General features: G+C 45.9%; 1 protein-coding gene across 2 annotated transcripts in view; it reads left to right on the top strand.

The window, feature by feature from the left end:
- The window catches only part of BAIAP2L1 (BAR/IMD domain containing adaptor protein 2 like 1), a 112,957-nt gene that overhangs the window by 27,265 nt on the left and 61,711 nt on the right, over positions 1–23,981 (top strand). For both annotated transcript variants that reach the window (XM_028845539.2, XM_077996182.1), the window contains exons 2-3: positions 12,222–12,297; positions 19,589–19,675. In XM_028845539.2, coding sequence (XP_028701372.1) covers positions 12,222–12,297; positions 19,589–19,675 — 163 coding nt within the window. The remainder of the gene's footprint in view (positions 1–12,221; positions 12,298–19,588; positions 19,676–23,981) is intronic.

Genomic DNA, 23,981 nt, shown 5'->3' with positions numbered 1-23,981 from the left:
CCGAGCAAGACCCTATCTCAAATAATGAAATGTTCTCAACTGAATAAAGCAGAAGATCATAACACCTTCAATGTCCTTTGTCCCGTACCCTTCTCCAGAAGTGCTGTGTTCATGATCTCCCTTGTCCTGACAGTGACACCAGGGTGAGAGAGCTGATGCCACTTAACAGGAAGTGGAGGTTCCTGGAGATACCTGTGTAAATAGGAGTGTTCCTCTGGAGACTTGACTCATATTTTAGAGCTTTTCTCTTAGAATATTAATGACTACAGGTGGTTCAGTGTGTACTGAGTATCAGGTGCTATCAACCTCACTGAATCCTCATGCCCCTCATGAGCTAGAAAGTATCATGATTCCCATTGTAGACAGGAAGAGACTCGGGCTTTGTAGAGGCTCACGGAGTTGATGATGTGATTTGCCCAAGAATTCAAGGCCAGATTTTCTTTCTGCCAAGTTCCCCACACCTTCCAGGCCCATTGCTATTGAGATGGCATCTTATAAGTTACAGATAATGCAAACTAATACATAATGCAAGATAGCTGATAAAATAGCTAATATAGACCAGTAGGGAACCAAAACATTACTCGTATTTGACCAACAAAAGGCATTTTTGTGGATTTATATATTTCAGTGAATATTTCTGATCTAACTCAATACCTCAAAGAGAAACATCTCAGTTGTCTACTTTTTCTGTACTTGGCTTGTGCTCGAAATTCATGATGGGTATGAACAGCATGACTCTTGTGACCATCTGTTAGCCCACAGGCAGCTGTCTCCATGCCAGATTTGCTTACTAATACCTTCCCTAAAGGAAGAGCGGGTGATCAAGTATTGGTGATGTTAGTCCAGGAACAGCAGCTTCCAGCAACACTTAAGGAAGAAGGAAGCAAGATTTCCTACAAAAAAAATTGATCTTGACCGGGTGCGGTGGTTCACGCCTGTAGTCCCAGCACTTTGGGAGGCCGAGGCGTCCGGATCACCTGAGGTCAGGAGCTCGAGACCAGCCTGGCCAACATGGTGAAACCCCGTCTCTAGTAAAAATACAAAAATTAGCCGGGCATGGTAGTGGGCACCTGTAATCCCAGCTACTCCTCAGGCACGAAAATTGCTTGATCTTAGGAGGCTGAGGTTGCAGGGAGCCGAGATCACACCACTGGTCCCTGCACTACAGCCCTCCTCAGGCACGAAATTGCTTGATCTTAGGAGGCTGAGGTTGCAGGGAGCCGAGATCACACCACTGGTCACTGCACTACAGCCCTCCTCAGGCACGAAAATTGCTTGATCTTAGGAGGCTGAGGTTGCAGGGAGCCGAGATCACACCACTGGTCACTGCACTACAGCCTGGGAGACAGCGAGACTGTCTCTCAAAAAAAAAAAAAAAAAAAAAAAACCAAAATCGATCTCGACATATCCTCAGTTAACCCTTGTTACAGCTGTTTTTGCCACATGACATTAGAATGTGCCTTGATTGGTTTGAACATTTGTGATATCGGTTAATTTGTATGAGATTGTATAGAATAATATATAAAATTTCAAGGATACATATAAGCCACAGAACTGCATATTTACTTATAGATTCTTAAATCACTTTTAATGCTTATTTATCATAAATATTATACTTTTAGCTGAGAAAAAGCACTGAAATATCAAGTAATTTGTCCTTGTGCATATAGAGAACTTTTTTTTTTTTTTTTTTTTGAGACTGAGTTTCGCTCTATCACCCAGGCTGGAGAGCAGAGGTGCCATCTCAGCTCACTGCAACCTCTACCTCCCGGATTCAAGCAATTCTCCTGCCTCAGCCTGCCAAGTAGCTGGGACTATAGGTGCCTGCCACCAAGCCTGGCTAATTTTTGTATTTTTAGTAGAGACAGGGTTTCACCATGTTGCCCAGGCTGGTCTCAAATTCCTGACCTCAGGTAATCTGGCCGTCTCGCCTCCCAAAGTGCTGGAATTACAGACATGAGCCACCACACCCGGCCTATAGAGAACTACTAAAATAAACTAAAAGAGGGCCGGGCGCGGTGGCTCATGCCTGTAATCCCAGCACTTTGGGAGGCCGAGGCAGGTGGATCACGAGGTCAGGAGATTGAGAGCATCCTGGCTAACATGGTGAAACTGCATCTCTACTAAAATTACAAAAAATTAGCCAGGTGTGGTGGCAGGCGCCTGTAGTCCCAGCTCCTCAGGAGGCTGAGGCAGGAGAATGGCATGAACCTGGGAGGCGGAGTTTGCAGTGAGCCGAGATCACGCCACTACACTCCAGCCTGGGCAACAGAGCGAGATTCCATCTCAAAAATAAATAAATAAATAAAAAAGAAACTAAAAGAGAAACTAATTCTTAGAAGTGTAAAGTCCACTCAGCTTATCTGGCTAGTCATAATTGAATTAATGTGTACTTTATTATAAATATACACAATTTATGCATAGTTCCATATTGGTAATTATTTTAAAAATGAGTTATGAAAAGTCCAAATGCTAAGGAAGTTAAAACCATCGTAAGATTGCATCATTCATTTCTCATAATCATAATTCATAATTATGATCTGTAACTCTACAGAGGCAGGGGAAATGCGGAGGTAAACAGGGCAGCTAGAAATCTGGTGGAAAGTGCGTGCTGGTTCCAGGGGGACTGTCCTCCAACATTTTATTTAGAATAGCTAATCACTAATTTTCTAATATCGCTAAGGTTTTGCGGTAGAACCAAGCAAGCCTTCTTTGTATGTGACTCAGCACAAGTAGAAGAGTGATATTACCATTAGCTTAGAATGTATTGTGCAAACATAACTATGCATGCCCTTCCCTGGATGGAAATGAAACTCATTCTGGTGAAAACCAGTTTGGCAGAGTATCCTCCTTGCCAGGCAGTAACTGGTGGAGACAGACTAAGCTTTTGCTTTTTTTTTTTTTTTTTTTTTAGTAACAGTGCTGCTTGCCCCATTCATACTTTTTCTGTTCACTTTGTTAAGATTCACTTGGTATCCTAAGCCCTTTAATTCTTAGTGCCAAACTTAAATTAAAATGGATTTGTTCATTACTCCTGATGACTCTTAACATTGTAGGCTATTTAACAATTCAGGTCTTCACAAGCCTTGCACTAGCACTGACCTTTGCCTCAACTACAGCTCTCCCCCAAAATGTAGGACCCTTTCCATTCACAAGTGCATCCACAACCACTATACAACTTTACAGATTTTGGAATACAAAGGCAGCATTGCTTTTTTGTCCCTGGGTTTAAAAATAACATGTACTTCAGCTAAAATAACTACATGAATGGCCAAGAGCCAATATAGGAATGGGTTTTCCACTGTTAAAAAGACCAAAATTGGCCAGGCGCGGTGGCTCACGCCCGTAATCCCAGCACTTTGGGAGGCCAAGGTGGGTGGATCACGAGGTCAGGAGATCGAGACCATCCCGGCCAACATGGTGAAATACCGTCTGTACTAAAAATACAAAAAATTAGGCGGGCATGGTGGTGGGCACCTGTAGTCCCAGCTACTCGGGAGGCTGAGGCAGGAGAATGGCATGAACCTGGGAGGCAGAGCTTGCAGTGAGCCGAGATGGTGCCACTGCACTCCCTGGGCGACAGTGCGAGACTTCGTCTCAAAAAAAAGGGCCAAAATTTCTGGGAGAAAACATTTCTGTAGCTGAACCTAAGTACAGTAATAAAGAAGTATATATGTTGAAACTTTTCAACCTTAAAAACTCAGTGTTGGCTACAAGCTGATTGTAGTCTCAAATCTTTTTTTTTTTTTTTTAAGATGGGGCCTTACTCTGTTGCCAGGCTGGAGTGCAGCGTTGCCAGGCTGGAGTGCAGCGGCGCCATCTCAGCTCCCTGCAACCTCTGCCTCCCGGGTTCAAGAGATTCTCCTGTCTCAGCCTCCTGAATAGCTGGGACTACAAGCACCCGCCACCACGCCTGGCTAATTTTTGTGTTTTTAGTAGAGATGGGGTTTCGCCATGTTGGCCAGGATAGTCTCGATCTCTTGACCTCATGATCCACCTACCTTGGCCTCCCAAAGTGCTGGGATTACAGGCGTGAGCCATCGCGCCCAGCATAGTCTCAAGTCTTAGTTGAACTTTTTTTTTTTTTTTTTTTAACCCCTCTCTGGTAGAATCATTTGGATAGGGATTTGTGTATGGTGTTAACTGTGGAAGTTCTCATTAATTTGTTGTTCTTGGTATTTTAAGATGTTAGGGTTATATGTGAACATTTTAAGAATTATATCAGGAAATTGGCTGGGTGTGATGGCTCATGCCGGTAATCCCAGCATTTTGGGAGGCCCAGGCGGGTGAATCACCCGTGGTCCGGAGTTCAAAACCAGCCTGGGCAGCATGGTGAGACACCATCTCTACTGAAAAAATAAAAATTAGCCGGATGTGGTTGCAGGCACCTGTAATCCCAGTGACTCGGGAGGCCGAGGCATGACAGTCGCATGAACCCGGGAGGTGGAGGTTGCAGTGAGCCGAGATGGCTCCATTGCACTCCAGCCTGGGCGACAGAGCAAAACTCTGTCTCAAAAAAAAAGAAAAGAGGCCGGGCGCGGTGGCTCACGCCTGTAATCCCAGCACTTTGGGAGGCCGAGGCGGGCGGATCACAAGGTCAGGAGATCGAGACCACGGTGAAACCCTGTCTCTACTAAAAATACAAAAAATTAGCCGGGCGCGGTTGTGGGCGCCTGTAGTCCCAGCTACTCGGGAGGCTGAGGCAGGAGAATGGCATGAACCCGGGAGGCAGAGCTTGCAGTGAGCCGAGATCGCGCCACTGCACTCCAGCCTGGGCGACAGAGCGAGACTCCGTCTCAAAAAAAAAAAAAAAAAAAAAAATATATCAGGAAATCAAATGAGACCTTCCTCGTATTGTATTTGGAGAAGGAATATCCGCAGGAAAGAACAGATCTGGGCTGCGTTCTGTGGTGCTCGTACATTATTGAGCAGGGTCAGCTCTCTGTCAGTTTTCTTATATTTTTACCTACATCCAGCCTCGTTAGAATATCATACGAATTTTATTTTATTTTTCGAGACAGGGTCTCGCTTTATCGCCCAGGCTGGAGTGCAGTGGCACGATCTCACTGCTACCTCCGTCTCTTGTGATCAAGCGATTCTCCTACCTCAACCTCCTGAGTAGCTGGGACTACAGGCACCCACCACCATGCCCAGCAAATTTTTGTGTTTTTGGTAGAGATGGGGTTTCACCATGTTGCCCACGCTGGTCTCGAACTCCTGGGCTCAAACACCCCACCTCCCTTGGCCTCCCAGAGTGCTTGGGATTACAGACATGAGTCACCACGCGTGGCCTGTAAGAATTTTCAATATCTTTAAACTAAATTAAAATACCTTTTAATTAGAAAGTAGCCATGTGCTAATGAAATTATCAGATTTTGAAAAAGTGAAATCTCAGAGTGCTAATGGGGATGTAAAATGGTGCAGCCATTCTGGGAGAAAAAAAAAAAAAGTCTGGCAGTTTCTTATAAAGTTAAACATGTGCCTACCATGTGATGCAGCCATTGAACCCCCAGGTTATCCTAGAGATGTGAAAGCGTAAGCTCACGTAAAAACCTGTACGTGATTGCTCATCGCAGCTTTGCTTAGAATTGTAAAAACCTGGAAACAAGCCAGGTCTTCTTCAACAAGTATGTGGATAAACAAACTAATATATCCATATCATGGAATACTAATCGCAAAAAAAAAACAAAAAACAAAAAGTGGCAAACTACATCTAACAACTTGGATACATCTTAAGGCATTGTGCTGGGTGAAAAGGGCAATCTTAAAATGCCACGTACTATACGATTCCTTTTCTGTGCGTTTTTTTGTTTTGGTTTTGTTTTGTTTTGTTTTGTTTGAGATGGTATCTCGCTCTGTCACCAGGCTGGAGTGCAGTGGTGCAATCTCAGCTCACTGCAACCTCCGCCTCCTAGGTTCAAACGATTCTCCTGCCTCAGCCTCCCAAGTAGCTGGGATTACAAGCAGGCACCACCATGCCCAGCTAATTCGTGTATTTTTAGTAGAGGTGGGGTTTCACTATGTTGGCCAGGATGGTGTCGATCTTCTGACCTTGTGATTCACCCTCTTCGGCTTCCCATGATTCCTTTTTTTGTTTTGTTTTGTTTTTGAGATGGCGTCTCACTCTGTCGCCTAGGCTGGAGTGCAATGGCATAGTCTCAGCTCACTGCAACCTCTGCCTCCCAGATGCAAGCAATTCCGGCCTCATCTTCCTGAGTAGCTGGGATTACAGGCACATGCCACCACGCCTGCTAATTTTTGTATTTTTTAGTAGAGATGAGGTTTTGCCATGTTGGCCAGGCTGGTCTTGAACTCCTGAGTTCAGGTGATCTACCCAACTTGGCCTCCCAAAGTGCTGGGATTACAGGCATGAGCCACTGCGCCCGGCCATGATTCCTTTTATATAGCATTCTCACAATGACAGAATCATAGACTGAGCTCAGGAGTTGCCAGAGGTGAGGACTGGTGAGGAGGGCGTGATTATGAAGTAGTGGCACAAAAGAGGCATGTGTGTTAGTGGAACAGTTCCGTATTTTACTTGCGGTGATGGTCGTAGCAATCTACATGTATGATAAAATTTCATAGAAATGATGAAACCTGGCCAGGCACAGTTTCACCAACATGGCGAAACCCCATCTCTATTAAGAATACAAAAATTAGCCAGGTGTGGTGGTGCGTGCCTGTAATCCTAGCTACTCAGGAGGCTGAGGCAGGAGAATTGCTTGAACCCGGGAGGCGGAGGTTGCAGTGAGCTGAGATCGTACCACTGCACTCCAACCTGGGCAACAGAGCAAGACTCCATCTCAAAAAAAGAAAAAGGAAATGATGAAACCCTCCCCCAAAAATGAGTGACACAAAAAGAGGGAAAATCCAAATAAGACCTGTAGTTTAGTTAATAGTACTGTAGCAGTGACAGTTTCCTGGGTTTGATGATATACTATGGTTATAGAAGATACCATTGCAGGAAGCATACCTGAGAACTCTGTGCATTATTTTTACAACTCTTAGGAGTCTTAAACCATTTCAAAACAAAAAGCCCCAAAACAAAAGAATTGAAAAGAGATGACAGAAATAACAGCTGTGGACATACCAGCCTGGACAACATAGCAAGACCCTGTCTCTAAAATAAAATAAATTTTTTAAATTACCTGGGCATGGTGTCACATACCTCCCAGCTACTCGGGAAACTGAGGCAGGAGGATCACTTGGGCCCAAGAGTTTGAGGCTACAGTGAGAGGTGTTCATGCTGCTGTATTCCAGCCTGGGTGACAGATCAAAACCCTATCTTAAAAAGAGAGAGAAGGAAGAAAGGAGAGAAGAGGGGAGGGAGAGAAGGAAAGAAAAAAGAAAAGCAAGGAAAATAAAAAGAGCAGCTGTGGCTACGTACTGAGGCTTCACCAGCTTGTAGAGAGGATCATGGGGGAGTTCGCTGGCTCTGGGGCTTCCTGGCCACAGGTTGTGCGTAGGTGCCAAGCACCTGACTGCCTCTAGTGACACCAGGTGAGTGGGCTTCCAGGCAGGCATGGGAGAGACACCTTGTGTATTTTATTTTCTTCCTTTTGAGAACCCATTAAAATGATGGCAAAGGAGTTAAAAACAAAACCCAATAAATCCACAGTGCAAAAAGACCTGGGAAACATCCACTGACAAGAGACCCAAAGGAATCTGGGGTGATAGAAAATGGACAGGGTGTGCTCACTGACCTCAGAGGGCCTGAAGAACCTGGGGAAAGGAGTCTGATGGGAACTGAGCCGTTCACCCTAGGGGCTACAGAGGCTGAGGACTGGGCCGCAGAAGGTGGGGGTGGGAATCGGAGTGTGGTGCACAGGGTGGCGGAGCTCCTGGCTTCCCTCCCATACCCCAGCCACCACCAGCAGCTCCCTCTGCTTGGCAGAGCAGAGATTGAACCTCAGGATAATCTGAGGTGCTCTAGACTTGGAAACAGCAGCCAAGGGTGGAGGAGGCAGAACTCTGAGCTGAAAACAGAGGAATTCCCTGAAAATCAGCTGCGCACTGTCCAGTCCCGGCCCCCTTCCTGACTGGGAAAGCTGACCATCCGATGATTGTCCCCCACCCAATGACAGGAAATTAGAAAGTTCTCAGCAGAAGCCCAGTGGCCCCTGATGATTGCAGAGTGGCCATTCGCTCGGAATGAAGCCAGCAAGTCAGCCACTACCCTGGGCACACATCCACAGCTTCCAGCCAGCAGTGACGGGCTGCGCTCCTAAATACGAACTGACCATCAGGGATCACCACACGTTTGAAGAGAGTTTCTAACATGAAAGACAGGGATATCAAACAGTAAAAGGTAATCGGGAGATGATATGGGAACTGGAATAAAACACACCAAAAAATTACAGTTCAGACAGAAGAAGATACTGCGTCTATAAAACAAGAACAGGAGGGTACTTTTAAAAAGAAGCAATCAAAAGGCTGGGCGCAGTGGCTCACACCTGTAATCCCAGCACTCTGGGAGGCCAAGGGGGCCAGATTGCTAGGGCTCAGGAGTTCTAGACCAGCCTGGGCAACATGGCGAAACCCTGTCTCTACCAAAAATACAAAAAATTAGCCAGGCATGGTGGCGCATGCCTGTGATCCCAGCTACTTGGGAGGTTGGGGCAGGAGGATCACTTGAGCCTGGGTGGCAGAGGTTGTAGTGAGCCAGGATCACACCACTGCACTCCAGCCTGGGCAGCAGAGTGAAACTCCATCTCAAAAACCAAACAAAAACAAAACAATCAAGAAACATGACCATGCTCTGAGAAATTAAGGTATATCAAATTAAAAAAATAGAATTGGAACATAAAGTTGAGGATATCTGTTTGAATTGTAGAACAAAAATACAGAAAGCAGAAAATCAAAAAAGGGTAGAGAATAAATCCAGGATATATAAAATCTTCATCAGAGTTCTAGAAAGAATGAAGAGACAAGAAATAAAACAGGAACGATATTTGGACCTGAAGGACATAATTCTCCACATGGCTAGGGGTCCCACTGAGTATCCAGTAAAATAAATAAATAAATTTTTTTTAAAAACACACACTGGGACAGACCATGGTGCAATTTCAGAACACAGAAATCAAGAGAAGGCTTCCAGAAATAAGCTTTAAAAAAAAAAAGTCACATCGGAAGAACTGGCAGCTGACTTCAGCAGACCCAGATGCTAAAGACAGTGGAGTAATATCTCGCTGTCTCTCTCTTTTTTTTTTTTTTTTTTTTAAAGACATTGCCTCACTCTGTCACCCAAATTGGAGTGAAGTGGTGCAATCACAACTAACTGCAGCCTCAAACTCCTGGGCTCAAGTGATCCTCCCACCTCAGCCTCCCAAGTAGCTGGGACCACAGGCACAAGCCACCACACCTGGCTCATTGTTTTTATTTTTTGTAGTGATGGGGGTCTCTATATGTTGTCCAGGTGGGTCTGGAACTCCTGGGCTCACGCGGTGATCCTCCCACTTCAGCCTCCCAAAGTTCTAGGATTACAAGCATGAGCCACCACGCCTGACCAAGTGATGTCTTAAAAATTCTAAGGAAACTAGTTTCAATCTACTCGGCTCTACTCAGCAAAACAGCAAACAAATGTCAAGGTAAAGGTAATTTCAGACACATGGGGACTCAGATTTACCTCTCACGTGTCAGTTCTTAGATCATTTTTGGAGCGTGATCTCCATTTTGGAGAAAGAGGAAGATGTGGACCTGGCTGACAAGAGTCCTGCCACAGGCCACCAGGAGGGCCATGCTAGGGCGACCGTGACAGTCAAGCCACACTGAGCAAGGTGGTGGAGAGTCCTCAGAGGAAGTCGAGGGAAAAACGGAATGGGCGATTAGCTGAGAGTTTTATACACTGGAAAAATAACACCGATAGGCCTCAGCCAAGTCTAATACGGCATGAGGACAAGTTTAAGGTAGATAAACAGAAAACTAAGCAAAAGTAGCGGGGTGGAAAGAAACAATTATCCATCCTAGGAAAAATAGCCAGGCTTTACCGAGAAAAGGAACCGTCAGCCTTAGTACAAAGTCATAATGAACACTGACTCTAGATTCATCAGGAAATTGCCATCTAATTGCACAGAAAGTCCCCTGGAAAGGAAGACCGAGAGGTATAGAGACCCAAGACCTCATCTGCTGTCGTAGGAAGCTGCAGTTACTCTCCAAAATCAAAAAATCAAGAATATTAAAAATATATATATATATATATTCAAAACTGTAGTAATAAATACAAAAATAGGAGCGTAGTTGAAAGTGCTCTTTGGTGTAAGACCAGGGCTATGGAAAGGTCAAGGCATGGGTTGTTTTTTGTCGTTATCACTGTTTGATTAAAAACAAGAGTCATCCTATTCCCTGTCTCCTCCTGATTCATTTATTCTGAAGGGTATGTGTGTAAAGCACCTGCCTCTTTGAATGTTGCCTAGTAGTTCATTCTTTTTTGTATCGGTCATCTATATAAATGGAGTATGCTTTTGGGGAAGGAGTCGATGAGACTTGAATGATCTCTTTGGGGTGATTAATATCGTGAAGCTTATTGTTCCTGGACGGAACAAACACAATCGCCACATGTTGTGAGTCGTGAAGTCTGAGTACCATAGGAATGACTTATTGTCTGTACTTCAAAGTTAGGGTATTTTAAAATTTAGACCCACATCCCAAATAGTTGTTTGTCTTATACTTATTCTAGCATTTGTCTTTATGGCTTTCTAGTGAGACAGGAATAACACGTGTTAAAATGAAACCTGGCCATGGCCTGCACCATGAAATCTGTGAGAGGGAAACTGTGCCGTCTCATCCTTAGCTGTATGTGCAGGGCCTGGCCCATGGTAGTTACTCCACATTCCCTCAGTGAATAAACTAATCACTGGAAAAATGCCAGGGAGGCGGGTGTGGTGGCCCATGCCTGTAATCCCCGCACTTTGGGAGGACAAGGTGGGCAGATAACCTGAGGTCAGGAGTTCAAGACCAGCCTAGCCAACATGGCAAAACCCTGTCTCTACTAAAAATATAAAAATTAGCCAGGTGTCAGCCGGGCACGGTGGCTCATGCCTATAATCCCCGCACTTTGGGAGGCCAAGACGGGCAGATAACCTGAGGTCAGGAGTTCAAGACCAGCCTGGCCAACATGGCAAAACCCTGTCTCTACTAAAAATATAAAAATTAGCCAGGTGTCAGCTGGGCACGGTGGCTCACGCCTGTAATCCCAGCACTGTGGGAGGCCAAGGCAGGCAGATCATGAGGTCAGGAGATGGAGACCATCCTGGCTAACACGGTGAAACCCCGTCTCTACTAAAAATACAAAAAATTAGCCAGGTGTGGTGGCGGGCGCCTGTAGTCCCAGCTACTTGGGAGGCTGAGGCAGGAGAATGGCATGAACCTGGGAGGCAGAGCTTGCAGTGAGCGGAGATGGCGCCACTGCACTCCAGCCTGGGCAAGAGTGTGAGACTCCATCTCAAAAAAAAAAAAAAATTAGCTGGGTGTGGTGGTGGGCTCCTGTAATCCCAGCTACTCAGGAGGCTGGGACAGGAGAATTGCTTGAACCCGGGAGACGGAGGTTGCACTGAGCCGAGATTGCGCCACTGTACTCCAGCCTGGGTGACAGAGTGAGACTTCGTCTCAAAAAAAAAAAAAAAAAAAGAAAAATGCCGGGGACACCCAGAAAGAAGTTTCCAGGCAGGCCTGTGTCCTGGGGCCATCAGCAACATGCCACCAACGCCCCCTTCCATGTCCCTCCCCGCCCACACCCCTATAATTAGGCAAAGTAAAAACAAAAATTCCTGGAAATTTCTATTCAATGGATAGAAATTTATTGAAATCTATTCAAAACATTGCCTTTGTAATTAAATACAGATAGCTGATCCTGCACTGGCGTTCCTTAACGTTGGAATGAGAACCATTAGCAATCCACTCAAACCCAAGAGGATGCCAGGCCCACAGTCCCTGCAGGGTATGGTAGAGACATGAATGCCTGCTGCCATCCGATTATAGCAGATTCCAGGCAGCTCCTTGGGAAACTGAGAACTGCCAGGGTTACGGGCACCTTGCCTCCTGCGAGCCCTGTTCCACTGGGTAAGGGAATAGGTGTTCTTCATGGTTTTTGCATCAGCATTCATCACTTCGTAGACTGTGCTGTTAGGCGTCCATAGCTATCCTGGGCCGCACAGCAACAAAATCTGAAGATGATTCGGTTTATCATTTGTTTATTTTATTAATTTGTGTGTTTTGTTTGGCAGAATGTTATGGAACAGTTCAATCCTGGGCTGCGAAATTTAATAAACCTGGGGAAAAATTATGAGAAAGCTGTAAATGGTAAGTCTTTTTCTGAATTGGTTATATATAAAGCCACTCAGTAAATATTTAATTAGTTTCAAATGCTTAGTATTGAATTTTTAAATACTTTTAAGTGGCAAAAATTGTTTACAACGAATGCAATCTACACAACTTTGCAATGACCATACACAATGATGTTAGCGTATTTGAAACAGGTTGATTGAATGAAAGCGAGGCTACTCTAAGTGATGTCTTTTAACTATAAAACCGTGCTTTCTGCTTTTTAAACCAAATTCTTAGTAAACGAACAAATATAAAATGTGTACGTAAGACATTTATAAGTTAGTGTCCTACAGCACAGAAATTACTCCCCTTTTATGTATATAAAAGAATTTCTTGTCTTTAGATGTATCACGTTTTTCATCTTTTTTTCCCCCAATGTGTCACTTTTGATAGTAACATGAGAAACATTACTTTTAGCCTGAATGAAATTAGCTGAACGTGGTGGCGCGCGCCTGTAGTCCCAGCTACTCAGGAGTGTGTGGCGGAGTGATCACTTAGGTTGAGGCTGCAGTGAACTGTGATCATGCCACTGCACCCCAGCCTGAGCAACAGAGTAAGGGCCTGTCTCAAAAAAGAAAAAAAAACAACTTTTTTTTTTAGCCTGAATGGAAAAACATCTAAATTAAACGGTTGGACTTAGATTCTCATGTCAAAATCTATGCTTCATTTAAAATGAACTTGAGTATTGGTGTTGGGCTGTCTTTGTGAACCAGAGTTGTTAGTTTAAGAGATTTGCGTGTAGGAAGCTGATACGCATTTTCCTCCTGAGAGGCGAATGTTATTAAAACGCATCAGTGATCACCTTAAAAACTTAAAATGCTGGCAATCACCAAATTCTAACATGGTCAAGACAGTTTTCCCCCAAAATGTAGCAAGTGTCACCCGAAAACATTCAGACCCCAGTTTCATCCTCTCTGACGGTTCTACTTACGTCACCAAGTAACATAAGTAGAAATGTAGTTTCTGACAGTTAGATTTGAAGGCAGCGTCAGATCAAGTTTTACATCTTTTTCTTATCTCTTCTTTCTTTCTTTTTTCAGAGTCTTGCTCTGTCACCCAGGCTGGAGTGCAGTGGAGCAATCTCGGCTCACTGCAACCTCTGCCTCCTGGGCTCGAGCAGTTCTTCTGCCTCAGCCTCCCAAGTAGCTGAGATTACGGGTGTGCACCACCATGCCCGGCTAATTTCTGTTTTTTTAGTAGAGACGGAGTTTCACCATGTTTGCCAGGCTGGTCTCGAACTCCTGACGTCAGGTAATCCACCCTCCTCAACCTCCCAAAGTGCTAGAATTACAGACGTGAGCCACCACGCCCGGCCTCTTAGGTATATTTTTTGCCATACCACACCTTTGGTTGCTCCCTGTTGATATTTTGAAAATAAACCTGTGGCATCACACACGCTTAGCATGAACCTGCCCCAGGAAGGGGCATGAGCTGGCTAGACTGTGAACTCTGGGTGAGGAGGAACATCGTTGTGTGTAGTCGCTGGAAAAGTAAACTGCTCATTCACTCTCTTCTGCCTCGCTGTGCTTTCGGGGATTTCAGCGGCAGGAAGTGCAGCAGGTCTGGGATTTTGCTCCCTTGCCCTCCAGCAGTCCCTGTGACTTCTGCAGGTGCCCCCGTCCTCCAGAGAGCCAGAGCCATGCACTTCTGACTCTCTCTCGAAGATTGCTTAGTCACAAGGCCACAAAGTCATTGCTTTAGATGTCCTTGTGAAGGAAATCACTGTGACCTGCAGTTTTTTTTTGTTTGTTTTTGTTTTTTTCTTTCTAGCATGAGCTGCCTCTTTTTTTTTTCTTTCTTTCTAGCATGAGCTGCAGAGTTTTACAAGGTGAGCCAGTGAGCTGCCTACAGCTTAGCTTCCTGCTAACAAGGCTTCTCCCCAAAGGGGTCTCGCCACTTTAGCACCTCCTGGGGAGGGAGTATTCTGTGCTTCAGAAAGTATTTCCAGAATTTCTGCAGGCCATCTGGTCGTGCCTCTGCTGAAGCCATTGAGAAATGTAGGTAAATGTGTAAAGACCTTGGTGAGAATTTGGAAATAGTTGAGGCTGCTAGGTGTGCAGTCCACAGTTATGTTAGAACACAAGGCAGGCTGGGCGTGGTGGCTCATGCCTGTAATTCCAGCACTTTGGGAGTCTGAGGCAGGAGGACAGCTTCAGCCCAGGAATTCGAGACCCCATCACTACAAAAAAAATTAAAAATTAGCTGGAGCTGGACACGGTGACTCACGCCTGTAATCTCAGCAATTTGGGAGGCTAAGGTGGGCAGATCACCTGAGGTCAGAAGTTGGAAACCAGCCTGTCCAACATGGTAAATCCCTGTCTCTACTAAAAATACAAAATTTAGCCAGTCGTGGTGGCACGCGCTTGTGGTCCCAACTACTTGGGAGGCTGAGGCAGGAGAATCACTTGAACCTGGGAGGCAGAGGTTGCAATGAGCCAAGATTGTGCCAGTGCACTCCAGCCTGGGCAACAGAGTGAGATTCGACTTCAAAAAAGAAAGAAAACCTATCTCAAAAAAAAAGTTGGGCATGGTGGCATGCGCCTGTGGTCCTGCCTATCAGGAGGCTGGGGTGGGAGGATTGTTTGAGTCCAGAAGTTCGAGGCTACAGTGAGCTGTGATTGTACCTCTGCACTCCAGCCCAGGAGACAGAGCAAGACCCTGTCTCAAAAAATAAAAATAAAAATAAAGAATCCAGGTCTATAGGTGAATGGCTAGTAGCATTGTACAGACCAGTGTCACAAGAATTTGAGTGGTGTGGGTTGGTGTGGACTGGAACAGGGCGGAGGCCCTGCAGGAGCTGAGCTGGCTGCCAGATGTTAGGTTTCAGCAGGCAGACACTGCCACACGCATAAAAGACAGCAAGTCAGCCGGGCTCGATGGCTCTCACCTGTAATCCCAGCACATTGGGAGACTGAAGCAGGCGGATCTCAAGGTCAAGAGATCAAGACCAGCCTGGCCAACGTGGTGAAGCCCCATCTCTGCTAAAGATACAAAAATTAGCCATGTGTGGTGGCAGGCACCTGTAATCCCAGCTACTTGGGAGGCTGAGGCAGGAGAATCGCTTGAACCCAGGAGGTGGAGGTTGCAGTGAGTAGTTGCACTACTGCACTCCAGCCTGGCAACAGAGCAAGACTCTGTCTCAAAAAAAAAAAAAAAAGTAAGCCAGGACCTGGGGTCCACACTGGCATGGGTGGCACACTGTTGGGGAGTGGGCGGGATAGGGTCAGATCACTGTGCACTTGAATGCACACGTCAGAGCTTGTTATGCTCTGTCATGCTGCGTACCTCACTGCCCCCAAACATAGTGGCTTCAGACAGCAACAGCTGCTTATTTCTCCTGTAAAGGCAGGGCAGTTCTCCAGACCCTCGGGACTCACTCCTGCACCTGCAGTCTTCTGTGGCCTGTGCAGGGCTGTGGGCTGGATGCACCCCCAACAATGGGGTCTTTCCTCTTCAAGGAGGCCAGATGCGGTCTTCACTCCATAGCAGTGGTGTCCTAAGCGTATAAATCCCAGTGCCAGCACCTCTCAAGCCCCTGTGGGAGTCATGCTTGCTGATAACCTGTGGGTCAAAGTGGGTACCATGGCCATACCACTTGGGTAGGGGACCACATACGCTGGGAATTCTGGGAGGTGTGATTCCTGGAAGGCCATTACTGTAAAAATCTACCATGGGCTCTGAGGTGTGTGACCTTACCTCACGGGCAGTGGGAGGCCACCAAAGGCTTTAAGCAGAATGTTCACCCAATGAAACCATATTTTAAAGAAAAATTATCAGGTAGATGTGCATAGATTAGTCTAGACTGAGGAAGTAGTTGGCCAACCACTAAAATAGAACTACACTAGGTATTGTGGCTCATGCCTGTCATGCCAGCACTTTGGGAGGCTGAGGTGGGAGGATCGCTTGAGCCCAGGGGATCAAGACATCCTGGGCAACATAGTGAGACCCTGTTTCTAGAAAATAAAAAATTAGCTAGGTGTGGTGGCATGCACCTGTAGTCCCAGCTACTCAGGAGGCTGAGGTGGGAGGGCTGCTTGAGTCCAGGAGGTTAAGGCTGCAGTGAGCTATGATCACACCACTGCACTCCAGTGTGGGCAACAGAGTGAGACCCTGACTCTTAAAAAAAAAAAAAAAAAAGAACTAATATGCCTCTTTCCTTAAAACAAAAAGTAGTAGAGAATATCTTAATGTGCTCACAAAAGGGAGGCAAAAAGTATTAGTTATCTCTTCTGGCTAAATTTGTAATTTTCAAGTTGCCTTATCATAGCAAAGATATTTTACAAGACCGAGAAGGTTACATGGTTTTCAATGTAAGTCAACAGTTAATGAAAAATTGTGATTTCATGTGTGGATGCAAACCAAACATTTTGTTTAAATACTGTGTAATCCTGCATACCATTCCACCACTAATTTGCTTTTCAGATTATCAGTACTTTACAACTTAAAATCTTCATACTAAGATGTTACGTCTTACAACTTGACAGTTTCCTGGCTACACACCTTGTTTTTAGGTGGAGTCACTTCTTTCTTAGTTCGAGCCGAGACCAGAGTCAGAAAGCACCATCATTTAGAGCTGAGGAAGTGAAGTGCCCAGCCAGAGCTGTGTGCCTTCCCGCTGACTCAACATTGACCTTGGGTATGTCCCAGAATATCTCCACTCCGCTGCCCTTAGTGCAGCGGGCTGATGACATTACGAACCATGTCTCAACATCATTGGCTGGATTCACTAAGTATATATATAAATGCTAATTGCTATTGTTCTTTTTACATTTACACTTTAAGGTTATTCTGAGTCTTACAGTAGTACAGTAGCTAGAGTTTGCATTTCCTAAAGTTGGATACATATATAGTAAAAACCATAACTTATATATATATGTAAATATGTATATGTTATATTTTATATATAATATATATGTATTCATATAAAATACATATTTATATATTTTTTTGAGACTGAGTCTCACTCTGTCACCAGGCTGGAGTGCAGTGGTGCCATCTTAGCTCACTGTAACCTCTGCCTCCTGAGTTCAAGCAATTCTCCTGCCTCACCCTCCCGAGCTGGGGCTACAGGCATGCACCACCATGCCCAGCTAATGTTTGTATTTTTAGTGGAGACAGGGTTTCACCATGTTGGCTAGGATGGTCTCAATCTCTTGACCTCGTGATCCTCCCGCCTCAGCCTCCCAAAGTACTGGGATCACAGGTGTGAGCCACAGCACCCAGCCATAAATTTTTAACTCTACAATAAATCCTCAAGTAGATTAATTTGCCAGAAAAAAAAAAATACTACTGTCTTGGCTTTTCATACCTTCAGCTGGACCTGCATATGAATTAATTCTGTGGCTCACAACTATAATCCAAGCACGTTGGGAGGCTCAGGCGAGAGGATGGTTTGAGCCCAGGAGTTCACGACCAGCCTGGGCAACAGGCTGGAATACAGTGGTACAGTTGTGGTTCACTGCAATCTTGACCTTCTGGGCTCAAGCGATTCTCCTACCTCAGCCTCCTGAGTAGCTGGGACTATAGGCATGTGCCACCACCACCGTGCCTGGCTAGTTTTTTTGTTTGTTTTTAATAGAGATGGGGGTCTCCTTATGTTGCCCAGGCTGGTCTTGAACTCTTGGGCTCAAGTGATCCTCCTACCTCAACCTCTCAAAATGCTAGGAGTACAGGTATAAGCCATTGCACCTAGCCCCTTCATTTTTTTTTTTTTTTTTTTGTAATTAGCCAGGAATGGTGGCACATCCCTGTAGTCCCAGCTACTCAGGAGGCTGAGGCAGAAGGATCCTTTGAGCCCAGGAGGTCAAGGCTGCAGTGAGCCATGATTGTGCCACCGCACTCCAGCCTGGGTGAAAGAACAAGACTCTGCCTCTAAAAAAAATAAATAAAATAAAATCCACCTTGTTAAAACAATTGCCTGTTATACATTGGGGCATTGCAGCTGGTGTAGCCTCTAGGATTCCCAAGGGCTCCTTTAGCTCCAAAACCGTGTGGTCTCCAAAGCTCCAGGAGAAACTGATTTCTGTGTGAAACCAATCTTAGAGTAAAATTCCAAATAAATGCTTTTCTCCAAAATTACAGTAACCAATCTGGGTCTGTATCATACACCTTCAGTACCTTCAAACCTAGATTGTAAAGTGAAAAAAGTGTATTAGCAGCTTCCATTTGTTTGTCCGTCGCTCACATTCTTAGGGCATTTTAAGGACGAGCAACCTTTGTTTCAGAAAGGGTAAGTAATTTGCCCCAGGAGGTCACGTAGTTATAATTTAGTCTTCAGAATGAGTTTGAAGGGGGCAGTATTATTTTTAAGATAATTAGAACCCACCTTGTAGCAATAAAAGTTTTCCTGTCTTTGCCAAAAAATAAAAAAATGTAGAGGATTCAGTTGTTTTTTCAGACAATTGTATTGCTTTTTGGAAAGATAATATATTTCAAATTTCATATATTCTCTCCTGGCAACAAATAGGTTGATTGGTTGTGGCTCAAAATGTCTTTTTCAATAGAAAAATGAAACACTGCCATCAAAGGACCAGACTCCTAGACCACCTCACACAACTCCTCCTGACTAAGAATGTTGCAGACCTGGAGTGCTGGAGAAGAACTAGCTCAGAAAACAGAAGGCTGGAGAGGATGTGTTTCTTTTTTTATTTTTATTTTTGAGACAATATCTGGCTCTGTCACCCAGACTAGAATGCAGTGTCACGATCTCAGCTCACTTACAACCTCCACCTCCTGGGCTCAAGCGATCCTCTCACCTCAGCCTCACAAGTAGCTGGGACTGCAGACACACTCCACCATGCCTGGCTAATTTATGTATTTTTTTTTTGTAGAGGTGGGGTTTTACCATGTTGCCCAGGCTGGTCTCAAACTCTTGAGCTCAAGCAATCCTCCCGCCTCAGCCTCCCAAAGTGCTGGGATTACAGGTGTGAGCCACCGTGCCCAGCCAAAGCCCTAGTTCAACGTTAGGAACACATCCACTCTGAAACTGGCATCAGGAGCAAGCAGAGCCTTCTCTGGACCTTCAGCCCCTGCTGCTGAAGGTTCCCCGGGGCTGGGCAGAGACGAGGATCTCATGCGACTGTCCCTTGGCTGGGGGGCCTCCACCCCGGTGCAGCTCTCAACACAGGCCTTACCTCCTGAGAGCCACACCTGCCACGGCCCAAACCTTGTGGCCAGAAGGGACCGAGGGGTGTTTGGAAGAAAACTTGTGTCGCTTCCTCCTTTCCTTGTCTAAGTGACGATTTTGTGTGTCGCCTTTCGTGTCTAGCTATGATCCTGGCAGGAAAAGCCTACTACGATGGAGTGGCCAAGATCGGTGAGATTGCCACCGGGTCCCCCGTGTCGACTGAACTGGGTGAGCCATCTGTCCCTTTACACGTAAACCCCACTTGTCATCCCGTGAACCCCGATAGAAACGCGTGGGACGGCCCAGTCCAGAACAGAGGAGAGATCTGGGCCAGCATGCTGCGGTTCTGCTTCACCGCGGTCTGTGGAAATTGACGCTTAGTCGGAGGGTGGGCCGGGGCTGGTGCCGGAGGGCGATTGGAGGCCTTGTTTTCTGGCCAGCCTCCCTGCTCTCCTAGGAACTTGAGCTTTTGCCCTGGGTGCCTGGGCTCTCACCCTTCCCCCTGGGAGTTTGACCTACATTCCTGATGGGCGAGCAGGGCCTCTGGGGCCTCGGGCTGCGGCCGGAGTGTTTCCTGTGACTCACCTAGTAGAAAATCCAACTCCTTTACGTTGCTCTCTTGGCCCTTGCCTCTTCCCTGGTTGCTTTCAGCTGTGATTTTTCCGGTTCTGCTGGTATGAATCGCTCTCCTGTGCAGGCAGAGAGGGCGGTCACACCCCGGGCAGTGCCTGCTGCCGAGGGGATCTGGGCTTCTGTTTACAGAACACTTCACTGTCAGCAGGGAAAGGTGGGCTTTTAAAACAGCCCCACACAGCACCCTCATTTAAAAAATGTGTTGAGTATGTTTTATTGTACAAAAGGTAAAATTTCTGGCTTGACCGGAGGAAAAATCATGGTAAAGTGTGTGTGTGTGTTTAAAGAAAAGTGCATCCATGTCCAGTTAAGAAGTAGGAAGGGGAAGCAGAGGAGTGGGGGGGCATCACCAAGGGAGGGTGCAGGCAAGCCACGTGGTTTCTCGATGGAGCTGTCCTGAGGGTTTTTAGGATTGTTTGGGAAGCTCTTAACTGACCCATAAAAGACAGGAACAAATGAGAGGCCTGACAGTGGAGTTGGGGAGCTGGGCTGTTGGGTGCAGAGGCAACCTGGGTCCTCACGGTCTCTGAGGACTTGGCACTTGAGTTTATAAAGCCATAGGCACATGGTAGACCGTATGCTGAAAGTGATGTCCTGTTAGTGAATAAATCAGTACTGCCAGAAAGAGATCTAGATATTTTTTATTTTTATTTTTTTTTATTGAGACAGAGTCTCGCTCGTCGCCCAGGCTAGAGTGCAGTGGCATGAGCTCGGCTCACTGCAACCTCTGCTACCCAAGTTCAAGTGATTCTCCTGCCTCAGCCTCCTGAGTTGCCAGGACTACAGATGCCCGCCACTACCCGGCTAATTTTTTTGTATGTTTAGTAGAGACGGGGTTTTGCCATGTTGGCCAGGCTGGTCTCGAACTCCTGACCTCAGGTGATACTCCTGCCTCAGCCTCCCAAAGTACTGAGATGATAGGTGTGAGCCACCGCGCCCAGCCTATATTTATTTATTTATTTATATATATACACACACTATTTTATATTTATTTATTTATGTTAGAGATGGGGTCTCTCTGTGTTGGCCAGGTTGGTCTTGAACTCTTGGCCTCTAGTAGTCCCCCCGCCTTGGCCTCTCAAAGTGCTAGGATGACCGGCCTCACCCAGCCCAGTACTGCTATATTTAATGGACTCAATTACATTCAGAAGTTTTCCAAAATCCTGCCTGTGCCCTGGTTGGTGCCATAATCCTGCATGTGCCAGCGAGGACTGAACCGTAGTAACTCTGTTCCAAGCACGATGAATGTAATAAAATACGGAGGTTGCTGGATGTAGACAGAAGCAGACAGCAAAATCTAGGATGTTTGGGGGAGTTGTTGAGATGATTATAGGGTTCCAAAAATAGCATAAATAAAAAGTAACATCCTATTGGTATCATGCCTCAGAAAGAAAACATGCATGACCCTTACATTAAAACATATGGCGCTCCGACTCACCACACCCAGTTTGCCTTTTTAATGTTTTATGGGTCCTGCCACTGTTTAAATAAGACTTCTGCTCCACACCTTACTTGAGTCAGCCGTGAGTTCCTAATGTTGAAACAGCTATTTCCACAGCAACTATGTTGGTATAAACAATACAGGCTTAGAACTTTCATTTCAGTGAGGAAAATATTTTGCGATGGTGAAATTTCTTTCATGTGCATGCATATATATATGGTGTATTTTTTTGTTTGTTTTTGTTTGTTTTTTGAGATGGAGTCTCACTCTGTCACCCAGGCTGGAGTGCAGTGGCATGATCTTGGCTCCCTGCAGCCTCTGCCTCCAGGGTTCAAGCAATTCTCGTGCGTCAGCCTCCTGAGCAGCTGGGATTACAGGTGCCCGCCACCATACCCGGCTAATTTTCCTATTTTTAATAGAGACGTGATTTCACCATCTTGGCCAGGCTGGTCTCAAACTCCTGACCTCAGGTGATCCACCCGCCTCCGCCTCTCAAAATGCTAGGATTACAGGTGAGAGCCACCGTGCCCGGCCACTTGTGTGTATGTATTTTATTCAGAGGGAACAAAAATAACTTTCTGTTGTATTTCGTTTCAAGCTATCCTTTTGCTTAATACTTGCTATCTCATGTAATTACTGGTTTTTCTTCTCGTTTCTGACAATTCCATGGTACAATGCTAGCTCAGGAGAAGTTACTTCCTTGACTGGCTCCATTTTTATTTTATTGATACAGTTCAGACTGAAAAGGCACCCCGTATCTGTTTACATTCCCTATATGGAAGAGTCGTGGACAATTCGTAGAAAAAAAAAAAAACGATCAAAGATAGATTGTATTTTTCTCATCTTCCAAGAAGATCTTATTGTCTAGTTACTCCGTGGTGGTACTTGGTATTCACAACTTCATCATGAAACTTAACTCTCCCTATGAGAAAACTTGAAGGGGTGTTATCACATATGTGAAAATCATGAATCATTTCAAAACGCTCGTTCTGTGCGCCTCGAGGGTCGGCCTGTGTGACAGCAGAACCATTTCTGATGTCTAGCTGTGGATACTTAGCTCCCTCCTGGATCGGCTCACTCATTGCTGTGTGAACAACGTAGGATGCTTTGGCCCAAAAGTAAAAAAATAAAATACCCAATGAACAGTGAGTTAAGCAATCAGCATCTTTATTATTCCACATGAGGAGCAGCAGGTTGTCAGTTAATCATCGCTAGGGACCCAGGTTCCTTCTCTCTGTCTTCTCATCCTCATTTCCTCATGGTGCCAGGATGGCTGCCACTGCTTCTCCAACCATCACATCCTCTCTCTCCCCATTGTCTTCAAAAGTAGGAAGGGGAATTTCTTCTCAGGTGTGCTGGCGACCTTTGCCCCAAAGCTCCAGCACACTGCCCCTTATACCCCATGGCCCAATTTAGATCACATGCCCAGGACCCAGCTGCCAGCAAAGCTCCTCAGGCATGGGTCAAGGAACACCAGGGCAGAGAGAGTATGGCTGTTAGGAGATGGCCTGGTGACAGCCCCCATGTCGGCATCTCTGGTATTAAAGGTCTGTTTTCAACAACTTTCAGTGAAAGGGCAGGACTAATAGAAATGTTAGCGGTGCCCTGGGTGTACATGGTGCTTCCGCGTTTTGTGTGTGTCTGAGTGGAGTCGTGTTTTTTTCCCTCGTGGGCTGGTGTGTGGTTTTACCAGCATGCGTATACTTCAAACTTTGTAACTGCGGCCAGGCATCGCAGTGGCTCAGGCCTGTAATCCCAGCACTTTGGAAGGCCGAGGTGGGTGGATCACCCGAGGTCAGGAGTTCGAGCCTTGCCCGGCCAACATGGTGAAACCCTGTCTGTACTAAAAATATCAAAAAATTAGCCAGGCACGGGGGCGCGTGCCTGTAATTCCAACTACTCAAGAGGCTGAGACAGGAGAAGCACTTGAAACCGAGAGGCAGAGGTTGTGATGAGCCGAGATCGCACCACTACAGTCCAGCCTGGGCAACAGAGCGAGACTCCATCTCAAAAAACAAACAAAAACTTCATAATTGCTGTTTTTCCAGGGCCCTCTCACTTTTTCCCCAGAAGACCACAGCCAACCTTTCCAGTCTGTTTCTATTTGGGAAGGGGAGATACAAGCACAGAGGAAGAAATAGGGGCCTTAGGATAGGGGGCCTTAGAGTAGCTGTAGGTTTTTTCTGCTGCTGTTGTTGTTGTTGTTTTCTTTTTTTTTTTTTTTTTTGAGACCAAGTCTCACTCTGTCACCAGGCTGGAATGCAATGGCGCATTCTTGGCTACTGCAACTTCCGCCTCCCATATTCAAGCGATTCTCCTGCCTCAGCCTCCTGAGTAGCTGGGACTACAGGTGTGTACCACCACACCCAGCTAATTATTGTATTTTTAGTAGAGACGGGGTTTCACCATGTTGGCCAGGCTGTTCTCAATGTCTTGACATCATGATCTGCCCGCCTTGGC

The sequence above is a fragment of the Macaca mulatta genome, chromosome 3, assembly GCF_049350105.2.
Source record: "Macaca mulatta isolate MMU2019108-1 chromosome 3, T2T-MMU8v2.0, whole genome shotgun sequence".
NCBI classification, from domain to species: domain Eukaryota; kingdom Metazoa; phylum Chordata; class Mammalia; order Primates; family Cercopithecidae; genus Macaca; species Macaca mulatta.
The sequence above is the reverse complement of the archived record's forward strand: the minus strand, read 5'-3'. Positions and strand labels throughout refer to the sequence as shown.